This window comes from Eucyclogobius newberryi, unplaced genomic scaffold, assembly GCF_026437365.1.
Source record: "Eucyclogobius newberryi isolate DKJ021-1_F unplaced genomic scaffold, fEucNew1.0.hap1 SCAF_3, whole genome shotgun sequence".
In the NCBI taxonomy this organism is placed as follows: Eukaryota; Metazoa; Chordata; class Actinopteri; order Gobiiformes; family Gobiidae; genus Eucyclogobius; species Eucyclogobius newberryi.
In genome coordinates this window covers 31,272,464-31,289,161 of record NW_027315945.1, presented here as the reverse complement: position 1 = coordinate 31,289,161, position 16,698 = coordinate 31,272,464, and the positions used below count along the sequence as shown (strand labels likewise).

The following is a 16,698-nucleotide window of genomic DNA, read 5'->3' as shown; positions in this document are numbered from 1 at the left end:
TATAATTACGTAACATAATGATTGAAGTTAATGTAATTTCAAGGACAAAAATATTAAATAAACAGACATAAAAATGAGAACAACCAAATTATATCTGAAGAGGAACTCATTTTGTCCACATACAGTAAAGCTGTAATGTAAAATTTACATTTACTCAGACATACAATATGGAGAAGAACCAAAACTTTTTTTGGTTCTTCTCTTTTATTCAAGAGAACATTTATTCAAGTAAGAGCACTTTAACTTCAAACTGAATATAACTCAAGTAAGAGTAACGCTATTTCAAAATAATATTGCTCAAGTAGAAGTACACAGTAGTGTTCCAAGGAGTTACACAATAGTACTTGTAAAACTACTACACAATAAATAACATATAATATAATGATGAATATAATTATTGACGAAAATGTAATTTGAAGGACAAGAATATTAAATAATGCACAAGATCTGGTATTTTCAAAAGCTGGAAATATGTGAAGAAGCGGTGTAAGAAAAACAAATAAATGTTTGTCACGTGTAGATTTACTCTTTTACATAAAGTAAGATATTGTAAATTCAAACTAAATATGACTCAAGTAGGAGTAAAAGTATGCAAAACCTCCTCGTGATTTTCAAAACGTGCCGACATAAAATGCTGCCTTTACAATATACCGTACTCTATAGGGGAAAACTAAACTAAATGTACTACAAGAATAGAGTTGCATTCCTCAGATCATGAGAAACCAAACAAAACGTTGCAAAAAGCGTTCAAACAAAACTAAACTGTTCATGTCGCCAAACGTGTCAGACGACCTTCTTTCCACTACAGACATTTCAACAAACTGCATTATTCTCATTTGCACTTATTTGAAATTCGAAGCGGTTTCACGCGTGGAACTCAGTGTATAACAAGTTTTTCATGTTTAGCATTAAAACCAGCTGTTGCTAACCAAATCAATGCAAATGCAAACGTCACGCCGCGTGGACCATTCCAAGCGATAATAAAAGTTAACACCCCTTCAAGCTACAACAAAGCGGCAAAAAAAAATCGTAGTTCTGTTGCTGGAATACGTCCCACTCGTCACTATGTTTATTCTGTAAAAGTAATTGCACTTTCGACGAGACGTTGAGTCCCACTTACAACTAAATGACTGTCCTTGGCGGGATATGTTTAGCAATCAATCAGCGCCCCGGGGCAAAGTCATGTTTTTTTAATCGCCAAATAACCGTCTTCAAATGTTAAAAGCGTGTTTGAGCTCTGCGTTTGAACCGTTTCCGTCTTGTCCCGAGTGTTGCACGTTTGCACACGTTCAGGCCATGAAAGTTTGATGACTGTGGCTTTGCTCCCCGTGAGCGGAAGCAGCATTTTACGGCGCTACAATTTCACTAAATGTATAATTACACACAAGCATTAAACGTGAGCGCGACGCTTCAGTAATTAAGTGCTTTTATTTATCAAAGATTTATCAGTTTGGGGTTAATTTTCCGCTTGACTTACTTGAACGGACGCTACACTGTACATAAGATGAATAATGCAGACGCTCCTATAGAAATAGCATGGGTTTGTCCTCCAGGAGACGTGCGAATGGAAAATATAGAAAGTCGTGAAGTGTATGGCCCATTTTAGCTCGATTAAAATGCATAAAATGTATTAACTATTAACTTCAAGTGCGTATTTCTTGTTTTTTCTGACTATTACTTCGTTTGGACTGGAGGGATGGAGCCCCCGGCAAATATTGATGGTATTTCTTCTCAGTTAAGTGGCAGTTTGTGATGAAAAGTTGATTGTTTTGGAGGTAAAATGAGTCGTCAATACACACAATTTACACACAAGGTACACGCCGTTTTGGACAATTCTAACCATAATTTTACAAAATATTGGCGCTGTCATATATTCGCTTTGCCAAAAATAAGTATTGTGTACTTGTTTACCGTCTGGTTGCTAGGTAACAATTGTGACTTGTCGTAGGACCTTGGAAAGACGTCTTCCCGAGTTTCGAGCGGGAAAAAACAAATACACTACAGTTTATGTCCTACAACAGCTCAGATCAAGTGGTAAAACACAGAAAAGTGCTCAACTAAAACGCAGATACGATCGAGCTGATTTATTACAGTGTTATAAATCAACATTTGAAGGGAATTTCTGTTTTTTGTTGTCATTTGGCTTTTTGTAGACAGGACAGTGTTGGCAGATAAATTCAGGGTTTTTGAAATTAAATGTCGCCTGCGTTTTCATGTCAAGTTCCGAGTTGGAGTGTGAATTTACTGAAAGAAAGTCCGACCTTAAACGCAGCATTACCTCTACATCTGTCACATCTGCTGCCCACGTCCAAGCAGAACGTAACTCTAACAACATTGTCAAACTAGATGAAAACTAGGTACAACATCTAAGCCAAATCTTAACTGCGTTGTAGTCTCAGCTTTAATGAGTAAAAAAGTACTGAAGTGGCAGAAGATGCTGCTTGAAATATCCAACACGAGTACATTCTTGACACACTACTAAATAATATAAACACTCACTAAAAATGTAGATGAGATACGTGTGTTTGATCGAGCGAGCGAAAACACAAACAGTGAACATTGTGATTAAGTCCTTTACGTTAATACTGGACGAGTTGCTGCAGCATTGTCAAGTTCTGTAAACAGCTGCGAACAAAACCGAATAAGCGCCTCAAAAATGTAAATGAACCCCATCTGGAGACGGCTCATTCAGAGAGGAAAATGAAGACGACAATGAAGAAGACAATGAGGCGTCTTCAGTTTGTGTTTACAGCTGGAGACAGAGTCAATAACACTGTTTACTGGCTGCATCGAGTGTTATTTACATCACAGTAATGTTGTTTTCTCATCAGAAACCTCTGCTCCTCCACGCTCATTATACTGCCATGACATTATACACATCTCCATGGAAACGACCAGGGGAACAGACCAGAAACAGGACATATGCACCTTGAAAGTCCAAACATCTAAATCAGACTCATTATGAGCATTTCAGAGCTCAACGTGACTGTAGTTTTTGTAACGTTGAACTGATAAACCCCGCCTCTTCAGCGCTAAGCTCCGCCTCTTCACCATGGCATTTCACCGTAACAAGCAGCGGATTGTCGTTTGCGTGTTTTTATTTCCGAAAAAGCGGCTGCGTCACATTTTAGAGCCAAACACGTATCAATTTCCATTTTTCAAACAATCGTCAAAGTGCAAGGACGTGGGCGGGGATAGGGGGTAGGTGGGAACGGGAATTTTTGTGAGCACTCGAGCCTCAGTTGCAGGATAAAACGGGATTAACTCAAACATGCAGGGATCAATCGCAGTACAACGTTCACACTCGGGATGAGTTGGGAAAGGTCCAGTCCTCAGACATAAAGAAGGTCAAATATTAAAACACAATCATAGTTTCTCACTGAAATTAATGTTTCTGGTCTTAAAGCTTTCTTAATTCAAAGCTTTCTTAATGAGCTTGTTTTGGCTCTGGTGTATTATTATATCATGTCGCTGAAAGGAGAGATTTGCATTGTGTAAAAATCATACAAATGATTAAAATGTTGTTGTTTCTGAGCGTGTTTTACCTGAGGGTTTCGTGTGACCGCGATGATGGGACAGCGAGGTCGATACCGTGACAACAGATGAGCCGACCTGCATTCAGAGGACGCATTAAAGACACGAAATAATAACGCACACATTTAGACATGATTGCAAACGGTTTGAGTTATGGTCACGGGTAAAGTACCATATTTTCCAGACTATAAGTTGCACCCGAGTATAAGTCGCACCAGTCAAAAAATGCAAAATAGAGAAGAAAAAAACATATATAAGTTGCACTGGAGTATGAAATGTGGTTGCAAGTGTGAAAATAACAAATAATATCATATATAAGTCGCTCTGGAGTATTAAGTATATAAGTATAAATATAAGTATAAGTCGCACCCGGCCAAAACTATGAAAAAAGTTGCGACTTATAGTCCTGAAAATACGGTAAGAGGATTGTCTGTAAGTTATGGAAGTGCGAGCTCTGACTCGAGCGTTAAAAATGGTTGTTCAATCATATGTTATTGTTGTCAGAGGAAAACGTGTTCAATATTTGTGAATGTTTTTAAATTGTTTGGTTCTTTTTTAAAAAATAAAAATTCAGTCTTTTGAGTCTGCGACATCTATTTTTAGTCTAAAGGATAATGTCTGGTGGTAATAACACTTGGATACCAGCCGCCATAAAACACTGTAGTAGAAGAAGAAGTAGTAGTAGAAGTAGTAGTAGTAGTAGAAGAAGTAGTAGTAGTAGAAGAAATAGTAGTAGTAGTAGAAGAAGTAGTAGTAGTAGTAGTAGAAGAAGTAGTAGTAGTAGTAGAAGAAGTAGTAGTAGTAGAAGAAGTAGTAGTAGTAGAATAAGTAGTAGTAGTAGTAGTAGTAGTAGTAGTAGTAGTAGTAGAAGTAGAAGAAGTAGTAGTAGAAGAAGTAGTAGTAGTAGTAGAAGAAGTAGTAGTAGTAGTAGTAGTAGTAGTAGAAGAAGAAGTAGTAGTAGTAGTAGAAGAAGTAGTAGTAGTAGTAGTAGTAGTAGTAGTAGTAGAAGTAGTAGTAGAAGTAGAAGTAGAAGAAGAAGAAGAAGAAGAAGAAGAAGAAGAAGAAGAAGAAGAAGAAGAAGAAGAAGAAGAAGAAGAAGAAGAAGAAGAAGAAGAAGAAGAAGAAGAAGAAGAAGAAGAAGAAGAAGAAGAAGAAGAAGAAGAAGAAGAAGAAGAAAAAGAACTGATTAAAAACAAACGTCTTGTAGCCAGAAAGTTGCTAGAAAGTAATTCCAGTGTATTATTGATTATGAGTCATTTTACACAAGATCGATGCCAAATGTGTGTTGTGTTTTCAGGCTGGGGCAAACAAAGTAAACCCTCGTGGGACCAGAAAACTACTTGAAGATGAATTAAAGGTGCACTAAGTAACATTTCAGTTGGCGGTCTAGTCGCTGGTAAAGGCTGGTTTACAGCTCTCTGATTGGCTGTCAGGGGTGACGTGGAGCTGCGGCGCGTCCACGTCTGACGCTTGTGTTACAGTTTTCCCACAGGTTTGACCATATCTGCCTCTGTCAAGACTTTTAGAGTTTGGTTTCTAAAGTGACACGTCTGTGCTTTGTGCTTCTGACGCCACATGAACATTACGGGTGTAACAATAACTCAAATATTGCAATGTCATGTCGTCAAAAGTCATTCAACATCTACATTTCTGCAGTTAATCTTATTTGCTGCTTAGTGACTCTGAAGTTTTCACAGCTTTTCTGAGTCCAATTAAACCAGGTTCAGATCTGAAGTGATTCTTAAAATTGAAGATTAATCTCCATTCAAAAAGAGGAATATGGAGCCGAACCATAAAGAAAAGCCTGATGTTACCATGGCAAAGCTTCGAGGTCTTCTGCAGGTCACAGAGTCCAGTTACAGAGTGGACATGGGACAAAGCATTTTGCTCTGGTTATTCATCCCTGATCCATGATATTTGGAGTAATCAGAGTATGACCACATGGAGGGCTTTTGGTCACTTTTTCTCATGGTAAAATATATGATTGATGTGTAGATTCTGCTTATTGTTTGGCACCTTTTGCCACCCTTTTGGAAACTTGATGTAAATAAGCTTGTCTCCTCTGAGATGGCTTTGCCTGGAATGTTCCATTAAACTTGTCTGTCTCCATGGAGACAAGCAGGTGAGCCATCAGGCCGGTCTGTAGAGATGCAAGTCTGCTGACAATTAGGTGCGTGTCAGGAAAATGTTGCTGCTGCTGCTTTAAAGATCTTTAAAGATTTGAGCTCTTAGACTAAACTGATCTACATTTAGGGGTTTAATGTCAGTTTTCATAGATTATCGTCTCGTCGTGAATGTGAGTTTTGGGGCAGGGATAAGAATGTTTTTCAATGTGTTTAGAATAAAAGGCAGGAGAGATCATACTGTGGAAGAAGCCAGGCAGAGCAATAACATCTCCATGGAGACGAGCCGGCGACAAATCCACAACAACAAAATAATGTTCTTTCAATTTAGTTGAGAAGCTGGTATTCATTCATAGTTCATTCACTGTGCCAGATACAAGAAGTCCATCTCTTTAATATGTTTGCTTTTGTTCTAATGTGTTTATAATGCGTTTATTGATTTTATAGGTATTTTTATTTTACTTTTCATCTAAACCTGACTCCTGCACAGCTCTTGGCCCAGATGCCTGCTGTCCACACTGAATTGAAGGGACTGTGTTTTCTACAAGCTGTGCTGTGTTCAGGGGGAGTCTTCATAGTGCCCAGCAGGGGGAGTCCTCATAGTGCCCAGCAGGGGGAGTCTTCATAGTGCCCAGCAGGGGGAGTCCTCATAGTGCCCAGCAGGGGGAGTCCTCATAGTGCCCAGCAGGGGGAGTCCTCATAGTGCCCAGCAGGGGGAGTCCTCATGGTGCCCAGCAGGGGGAGTCCTCATGGTGCCCAGCAGGGGGAGTCCTCATAGTGCCCAGCAGGGGGAGTCCTCATAGTGCCCAGCAGGGGGAGTCCTCATGGTGCCCAGCAGGGGGAGTCCTCATAGTGCCCAGCAGGGGGAGTCCTCATAGTGCCCAGCAGGGGGAGTCCTCATGGTGCCCAGCAGGGGGAGTCCTCATAGTGCCCAGCAGGGGGAGTCCTCATAGTGCAGGGGGAGTCCTCATAGTGCCCAGCAGGGGGAGTCCTCATAGTGCAGGGGGAGTCCTCATAGTGCCCAGCAGGGGGAGTCCTCATAGTGCCCAGCAGGGGGAGTCCTCATAGTGCCCAGCAGGGGGCGTCCTCATAGTGCCCAGCAGGGGGAGTCCTCATAGTGCCCAGCAGGGGGAGTCCTCATAGTGCAGGGGGAGTCCTCATAGTGCCCAGCAGGGGGAGTCCTCATAGTGCCCAGCAGGGGGAGTCCTCATAGTGCCCAGCAGGGGGAGTCCTCATAGTGCCCAGCAGGGGGAGTCTTCATAGTGCCCAGCAGGGGGAGTCCTCATAGTGCCCAGCAGGGGGCGTCCTCATAGTGCAGGGGGAGTCCTCATAGTGCCCAGCAGGGGGAGTCCTCATAGTGCCCAGTGTAATGGCAGAAAATGGGTCATGTCATGTCATTCTAATGTTGTTTTAGGCCATGACATGTCACGGAATTAATATCTTTGTTGTTCTCCTGTGTGCAGATGGGATAAGAATATGAGGTCCTGATTATACTGAATATCTACTGTCCGGCGCCTCTTAATCATCAATTAATGCGTCAGGACCGGATTCAGTGTGGAAATGGTCTTTGATTAAACCTCTGAAGAGAGAGCTGGAACCGTCACGGACGTGATAGTCTGGTCTATCTCTTTTTGAGCTGATTTGGGTTGTGATTATGTTATGTTTGTTACCACCTATAAAAGGTGTACTTTGTAACTTGTAAAGTTAGGTAGGGACAGAACGAACTTGTCTTAGGGAAAGTGAGGGTGTTTATCCACTGTGCACGTGAATAAACTTCCACCTTTTGAGAGAGACCGAGAGACTCTGTTTCTGCTTCAAGTTATTGCCTGGTTACTCTTTACTTGATCATTGTTTACAGGAAACTGCCGTAACAAATTTGGCGTCTTACGAACGACGGATCCTTCGGCGGCGGTCCATCTTTTCGGGGTCCGTGTGAAGCAGGGCTGGCCACCTGGAACACCACATTCCAGCCTCCACTCTCCACGGTTTGAGACGGGAGGCCTGCGTCACCGGCCCGGAGGAGGGGAGCGCCGACGTTCGGATTCGAAAACAACCACCGCGGTGAGTCTTTTTTTTGTCTCTCTCAACTAGGTCGAATCATAGGGTATTAATCTGTTTTTGTAAATTTTTTTTTTGGTACTTTGTTTTACTCTCGGATCTGTTTTTGAATATTTCTTGTGATATTTTGCTAAAGTTACATTTACTGGTGTCTATAGGAGGACATTGTTTGTTTTTATAACACACTCGAGATAACCATAATCAGTCGGCAGAAGGCCACTGCAGAGAAGAGCCCACTTATTTCACTAGCTAAAGCAATTTAAAAATTGTCTTGTAGTCTAGTTTTGCCTGGGGTAAAAATAGTCTTAGCGAGTGGTGGACCCTAGACTAAAGAAGAGTGGAAGGTACGATTTAGCATAACACAGACGTGTGATTTTGACTTAACGTACGGTTACAAAATGGGGAAAAATCAATCGAAGTGTGTAAAAATTCCTGAGACACCAGTAATGTTGATAATGTCAAACAAGTATGGGGCGGAGTGTTTAGAATGCCTGCCGATTTGGACTGAAAAATATGGGTTCCCAGTGGGAGGGTCTTTAAGCATGAGTCAAATTGCAAAACTTAAAACAAACTTAGAGGAAGCACAAGAGAAGCTGTTAAAATCTAAAAAAGTATCAAGTGAATCGGTTAAGTGGGTGCGGAAACACGAGAAGTGGGTAAAAGTGTGGGAGACGGAAGCGGAGTCACGTGAGCGAAAGAGACTATGTAAACAATTGACTGTGAAGGTTGAATGTGAGGAAGAAGGAGAGAGTCGAAAACCGCCGCAATATTCACATACTGCTGCCAACCCTTATCGCATAGCAGACACCAGCACACACACGGCTGGTGCGCGCCCACGCACACACGCACTCACACTCACACCGCCACAACTGGGAGAACGGATCACTTCGTCTATGCCTTCTCTTTATCCAGATTTGACCGGTCTTTCTGCGGCGCTGCTCGACACCGACCTGGACGCCTACCCCAGCGGTCGACCCCACCCAAACCCACCACCAGAACTCGAGGAGGACGGAGCCACAGGGGGCATCGAGCCAACGCAAGTAAAATACAAAAAACCCAAACCTGCTCAAGTAGAAAAGGACTGGACTAACCTTCTACGGACAGGACAAGATATTGGACCACACGTGTCCTTGCCAATGGTGGAGGTGGCAGGCCCGGAGGGACAGATGTTTGTTTATAGACCCTGGAGCCCAGAAGAGGTCCTGGCCAACTCCAAAGCCCTGCCTGACCCAGTGCCCAATGGGACTACATTTGCTAGAGAATTCGAAGAATTTTGCCAAGAGCTAAGACCTTCCGGGTTAGAATGTAGAAAAATTTTACTATCTGCTCTGAGGACTAGCGATTTTGCAAAAATTAAAGGAGCCATTCCACCTAATGACATGCGGGCCGACAAACCAGTCTATGAACACAATGTGGGATACATTGCGGCTATAAAGGGGCTGAATACGGCCATCACTGAGGCCTTCCCAATCAAATATGACCCTGAAGCCCTCCTGGGGTGTAAACAAAAGCCAGACGAGACCACAGACGACTATTTTCATAGATTCTCCGTTCTGTATAAAGAAAAGAGTGGCATGGTAGACACACCGGGCTCAGCATATGAAGAAAGCCTTTGTCGGGCCCTCTGCCCTGGCATCCTTCCAGACATTTTTGCCAAAGTGGAAAAGTTGTATATTGGTGGACTTGACCAGCCCAAGCTCGATGACCTGCGCAGATATGCACGTCATGCGCAAAAGCTTATCTCAAAGACACAAAAAAAAAAGGAAGAGAAACGGGCTACGGAACAACACGAGGCCACACTGACACTTTTTTCCGGTAGACCAGATGGGCATCACCAACGCGGCCGTGGGCGTGGGCGTGGGAGACAAGAACAACGTAGGGGGGCGTGTTTCACATGTGGACAGTTTGGACACTTTGCCAGAGATTGCACAGCTGCACTACAGCAGCCCGGACCTTATGTTAACGATCAACTTCCCACAGCAAATCACGCACCGACCCCCCACGTACCCAGACCACATTTTCTCCCCACTATGCAGCCTGGACCTTACTATGCTAACGGACAACTGCCCATGGCCAATCATGGACTCAGATCACAACAAGCTCTGCCCACTCAACCATGTTTAGCTCTTCCAGCTCCTGGACATTATGGGGGGTCGGATTGACTGGCGGGGGCGGAAGGGGGCAGGTCCGAGTACGCAGCAGAGACGACTGGCTCAACGACACACGCACCGGAACAACACCCACAACAACACCTGCAAGAGGGTAACATGCACCTGGCACAACTCACACACGCAATCACCTATCTTGAGGCATGTGCAGTGGTACCGGAGGGTACCTATTCTAAAATTAGTCAAGCTAAAGCTAAATTTCCAGAGTACCAATTGAACGTTAACGGGGAAAAAATTGATTTTTTGGTGGATTCAGGGGCTACAAATTCAGTGATTAAATGTTCTGCACTAACGGAAAAACCTCGGCTGGGGGGTCGTTACACATTTTCATTATCAGCTTCTGGGGAGACAACGAAGGAGCATTTCACATCTCCTTTAAAATGTTTTGATGTCGGTGGTCACTCGTTCAAACATTCATTTCTCTATTCCCCTTTGTGTCCAGTGAACTTGATAGGACGGGATCTGATGTGTCGATTAGGAATTTGCCTTATCTCCACATCAGACGGCCTGCAGGTCACAAATAACAGAGAATTGGTACATGGTTTAAATTTTCTGGCAGAGCGTACAGAGGCTCCTGAATATGACTATTTTTGGAAATTGTCCCCAAATTCCTCAATTCAGTTAATTTCATTAGCCTATGAGAAAGTGACACACAATGAGAATGTTGACTTCAAGGATGTGAGAGAATTGCAGTGCTCGTTTTGTTTGCCCACAGATGCAACAGAAATAAAATGTGATTTTGATGCTTGTTGGAATGAATGCTGTGAGGACTTTTTAAAGACTGAATCTTTATTCTGGGGTAGAGACTTTTCTGTTGTCTCCGTGTCACTCCCCGATTCACTTAAAAACTTTAGCCTGTCAAACTCGAATCTGTACGTAGCATTATCAAAACCAAAGAATGCTAATTGGGGGGAGGTACAGGATTTTGTCCATCAGTGTTTTATAGCAGAGGACTGGGATAGTGTTCCAAACTCTAATGTGACATTTTCACGGTCTTCGGACGCATGGCGGGTGTGTTTACAGTCGTATCTGCATTCCTTTCGCTGTGTTTCCACTGATAAGAGATACGCTGCTCCGGGAGCGGATTGTTTTTTATCTCAGGCGGGGGCAGAGGCGATACCGGAACTAAGAGAGGTGGGGGTTGACCTGTGGGCTAAGAGTCCAACCGATGTCGGCCTGATTCGAGGTTGTCAGCCCGTGGTGATCACCCCGAAATCTGACGCTCGCCCCTGTAGACCACAATATCCTCTGCGCCCAGAGGCGGTTGAAGGTATTACTCCGGTGTTTGAAGCCCTGAGGGAGGCGGGAGTAATAGTTCCTTGTAAATCTGGGGGGGTACGGAGCCCCATATTTCCGGTTAAAAAACAAAGCGAACCTGGGGTACCAGAGAAATGGAGGTTTACAAACGATTTGAAAGCAGTGAACGAAGCTGTTCAACCTGTCGTTGCTGTGGTGCCAAACCCATACACTATCTTATCTCAGATTCCTCCAGAGGCAAAATATTTCACAGTTGTGGATCTAGCTAATGCTTTTTTCTCTGTCCCCGTTCACCAGGATTCGCAGTTTTGGTTTGCTTTCGAGTTTCAGAATCGACTCTGGACTCTGACACGGCTGTGTCAGGGGTTCGTGCATTCTCCAACATGGTACAATGCAGCGCTGCGAGATTCATTGGCTCCCTTGCGACTGGCACCAGGTAGCTGCCTGCTACAATATGTGGATGACATATTGTTGTGCTCGCAAACCGAGGACCAATGTAAACAAGATACGGTGACCTTACTCAAACATTTGCATGCAGAAGGCCACAAGGCCAGTCTCTCAAAATTGCAATATGTTAAAAAGGAAGTAATATTTCTGGGTCATGTGATATCTAAAAATGGCAAAAGCATTACGACGAAGCGCGTTTCAGCCATTCAGAATATTCCGAAACCAATAACTAAGAAACAATTGATGTCATTTCTAGGAATGTGTTCATATTGTCGACAGTTCATTCCAAATTATTCTGTAATGGAGTCTCCTTTAGGTGCACTAATCCATGGAAAAGGCCTTAGGACTAATGACAAACTGACATGGACAGAGGAAGCAGACAAAACTTTCTGTGAGTTGAAAATGGCTTTACAGAAGCCTCCAACTCTGGGGTTACCTGACCCAACAAGACCTTTCACACAGACTGTTGACGAACGCAACGGCTGCATGACTTCTGTCCTCTTACAGGCGCACGGGGGCTCCCTGCGACCTGTGGCTTTTTTCTCTGCTAAGCTGGACCCCGTTGCAGCCGGCATGCCACGATGTCTACGCGCGGTGGCGGCTGCTGAAAAAGCAGTCTTGGCCTCGCGTGATCTGGTGGGCTATGCTGAGCTAACACTGCTTGTGCCACATGCTGTCTCTCTGATCCTGCTGGAACAGAAAACTTTGCATCTTTCTGCTTCCCGATGGCTCAGGTACAACACAGTTTTGCTTGAATTACCTAACGTCACAGTAAAACGATGCACACAGCTTAACCCTGCCACCCTCTTGCCCACCCCTGAAGAGGGCGAAGCTCACTGTTGCATTTCTACAATCGAACAGGTGTGCACCCCGAGACCGGATCTGAAAGAGGAGCCACTTGCTAACTCTGACTTGGTTTTTTATGTAGATGGATCAGCATCTCGAGACACCAACACGGGACAGAACCGTGTTGGCTTTGCAGTATGCTCTGAGTGGGATGTGGCGGCCTCAGGCCCACTGCCCTCTCATTTCTCTGCACAGACTGCAGAATTGGTGGCTCTGACAGTCGCATGCACATTGGCGAAGGGTCAGTCCGTCACAATTTTCACAGACTCTCGCTATGCGTTTGGTGTATGCCACGACTGGGCGGGGTTGTGGCGACACAGGAACTTTTTGAAATCGGATGGTAAGCCTATTCTGAACTGCACGCAAGTTGGGGAACTCCTGACGGCGATCTTGCTCCCATCTGATATTGCTATATGCAAATGTCAAGCTCATACTAACAGAACTGACCCAATTTCACAGGGAAACAGCAGAGCGGACAAGGCAGCCAAGGCCGCATCTTATCTCTGCAGACAAGAGCAAAATGAATGTTTTGTGTCTAATAACACTTCTCTTCCAGAGTCCTTATCAACCATGCAGGAATTCTCCACGTCAGAGGAAATCTCTGTGTGGAAGAAGGCGGGGGCTGAGAAGTGTGATGGCATTTGGGTTGGGCCTAACAAAAAATCCGTTTACCTAAAATTTTTTTCAGGCAGATGGCGCTGATCTCACATGGACGCGACGACTCAATGCTAGCTTACTGTATAGAATTGGATGACCTGTTGTCCTCAATTTCTGCACAGGTGAAAGCCGCTCTCCCAAAGGCAGCAGAAGCTGTCCTCCACAACTTCAAACCAGGTGACTGGATCTTGATCCGAGAGCCGAGGAGGAAAAGGTGGTGTTCCAAAAGGTGGATTGGCCCGGTCCAGGTCCTCCTCATCACTCACACCGCAGTGAAAGTCGCAGAACGGGGCACCTGGGTTCACGCATCTCACTGCCGAGCCATCTTCAGCACACCTGCGGAGATCAACGACAACGCGGGTGTCGGTCCACTCGTGGGTCGGACACCAGGGGCAACCACTGAGGACGTCGTGGGACCTTTTTGCAACGATCTCAAGTTCGAGAAAGTCGGGGTCCGAGCAGGTCGTAAACCTCGAAAGGCACCAGAGCCCACTGATCGAGTGCTCCGAGCACGGGGCACGTTGCCAAAACCCGGCGCGGTTTAAAGCTCCACGTTCTTCTGCATCATCTGGTAACATCTACACAAATACTGTCTTCATCGTCTTCATGATTACTGAGGCTCAGCCGGCTCCTCCTGGGGGGAGGAGTCCCCCGGAGCATCAGAGCTCTAAATGGTATCTGACCGACAGAAAGGTCGAGCTCAACATCAGGTTGCTGAACTATAAAATAATGATTTATGCACTGGGTCTGTCAATAGTTCTGGCGTTGGGAATAATATGGTTTATCACTCTGCCTAGCTGGATGTGGCCCCACAGAGAAAACAGGGTAGACCGTAACACTCGTACACTGCACTATGACGACACATCCAAGATCGAGTCTCTCACAGACACTTATAACCATTCCACCGTCTATACACTAAACTATTGGTATCGATATGCTAAATATGTAGCCGACAGTCACAAGCGGAGAGATTGTTATGTATGTACACACATGCCTATGGCAACCAACTCCCCACACGTGCTCCCTCTCCCTGTGCCTAATTTATCCAACATGTTACCTGGCACTCTAATTTCTAGAGATAATGTTAAACTTCTGAGTAGGATAGTTTGGTCTGCATGGAGAGCGGTGATTCCTCTTCTCCCACGCAAGATTAAGTTCCGACCTCAGATTCACATCAGAGCTCCTAAAAATGTAAAACTAGGGCCGCTTTTTGGACCAGTCCACATTCGACCTGGCTCTAAATTTACATGCTTTGCACAGACTATTGCATCCACCTTATCTATCGGTCCAGGATCTGAACTTAAACCACTCCATGTAGGGCAAATCCCTGATTTATATTGTTCCACAGTATATGTCCCGTGCACTTATCTGGTGAACAACACCCACTTGAGCACCCACCTGAATAATTCTCAGGCGGGCCCCAAAACCACATGTGCACCTTACTACACTGTTCCGGACATTTTAGGGACCGTTCCAAAAGAGGGGTACATGTTTCTTTGTGGATATTACATGTATGAATGTCTTCCGGCGGGATGGGTTGGCCGATGCGCAGCTGTGATTCCTTCAGATCATTCATACATAATATCCAGCATACCACATCACACACCCAGGACACAAAGGGATCTGGCATCTCATGACGCTGTTTGGGGGTCTGACGTGCCAGGTGACCATAAAATTTGGACTACGGGGGAAAAAGGTCCTATTTGCATTGTTCCCAAGTGTGGGAGTGGGTAAATTGATGTTGCGTATGGAGACTCTTAGCTATAGATTCACTGCTTTTATAAACACAACATTAGCTACTTTCGAGAAAGAGAGAGAGGAGATGCATGCACTTCGCGCAGTAGCACTTCAAAATCGTATTGTGCTGGATCAGATAACAGCCTCCAGTGGGGGGGTGTGCACTTTACTAAAAGGGAGCTGCTGTACCTACATTCCTGCTAATGATGAGGATGGGGGTGCGATCCAACAGGGACTCGCAAATTTGACCAGACTCCGTAATCTCATGGAATCTGAAACTGTCACTGCCACTCACCCTTTTTCTGTGTTAGGATGGGCTCTTACTTCCTGGCGTGACGTACTCATAAATTTTGGCATTATTGTAGGGGTAATCTTGATTCTGTTTTCTTGTGTTCTCCCATGTTTGTTCAAAGTGATTGGTAAAATGGTTTCTGCTCAATATGTGTCTGTTCAGGTTCCAGGGCCAGATAGAGACGCGTCTAAGCAAGACACAGGCTACATTAGTGATTCAGATGATGATTCAATCATCAAGGGAATGAGACCTTAAGCCAGTAACGGCATAAACAAGAGCGGAGGCAAATAAAACTTTAACAGTTTTATTAATTTCGTTTAAACTGTTTTTAAAATCACTGATTCAAAGGGAAATTGTAATGACTTAAATTAAGACAAGAGATAGACTGAAATCTTTATTTTGATGAAATTAATCGAGCATTTTTTTTTCCTTCCAGAAGTCAGCATCAGCCTGTCCGTCCTGAGCCCCATTCACAGGGGAATTCCTCCAGGTTTCTACTTTTATCCCAAAGTGGTTTTGTAGTTTTCTCCTACTCAGGTTTTCTACTTTTATCCCAAAGAGGTTTGGTAGTTTTTTCCTGGCCGGTGGAGGGGGTCTCGGGACGGGGGAGCTGGGGTTAACTTTATTAATATAAATAATTTTATCTATTTTTTATTATTATTATTATTATTATTATTATTTTGATTATTATTTTATTTCTAATTTCAAGGGTTCAATTTTATTAATTAGTGTTTTTAATCATTAAATTGGTCATTTTTTATTAATATTTTTTTTTGTTGATAATTTATCTAATTATTGTTATTATTCATTTTTTGTTGTGTTATTAATTATTAATTAATATTTTCTCTGATTGGTAATTGATTGATGATATGATATTAAACAGGGGTTTAAGATAATCAAAAGAGTGGTATTGTAATGGCAGAAAATGGGTCATGTCATGTCATTCTAATGTTGTTTTAGGCCATGACATGTCACGGAATTAATATCTTTGTTGTTCTCCTGTGTGCAGATGGGATAAGAATATGAGGTCCTGATTATACTGAATATCTACTGTCCGGCGCCTCTTAATCATCAATTAATGCGTCAGGACCGGATTCAGTGTGGAAATGGTCTTTGATTAAACCTCTGAAGAGAGAGCTGGAACCGTCACGGACGTGATAGTCTGGTCTATCTCTTTTTGAGCTGATTTGGGTTGTGATTATGTTATGTTTGTTACCACCTATAAAAGGTGTACTTTGTAACTTGTAAAGTTAGGTAGGGACAGAACGAACTTGTCTTAGGGAAAGTGAGGGTGTTTATCCACTGTGCACGTGAATAAACTTCCACCTTTTGAGAGAGACCGAGAGACTCTGTTTCTGCTTCAAGTTATTGCCTGGTTACTCTTTACTTGATCATTGTTTACAGGAAACTGCCGTAACACCAGCAGGGGGCGTCCTCATAGTGCCCAGCAGGGGGAGTCCTCATAGTGCCCAGCAGGGGGAGTCCTCATAGTGCCCAGCAGGGGGAGTCCTCATAGTGCCCAGCAGGGGGAGTCCTCATAGTGCCCAGCAGGGGGAGTCCTCATAGTGCCCAGCAGGGG

The 16,698-nt window shown here is 44.0% G+C and overlaps 1 protein-coding gene across 3 annotated transcripts in view; it reads right to left on the bottom strand.

The window, feature by feature from the left end:
* The window catches only part of pklr (pyruvate kinase L/R), a 59,074-nt gene that overhangs the window by 3,986 nt on the left and 38,390 nt on the right, over positions 1–16,698 (bottom strand). For all 3 annotated transcript variants that reach the window (XM_072460706.1, XM_072460704.1, XM_072460705.1), the window contains exon 10: positions 3,546–3,612. In XM_072460706.1, coding sequence (XP_072316807.1) covers positions 3,546–3,612 — 67 coding nt within the window. The remainder of the gene's footprint in view (positions 1–3,545; positions 3,613–16,698) is intronic.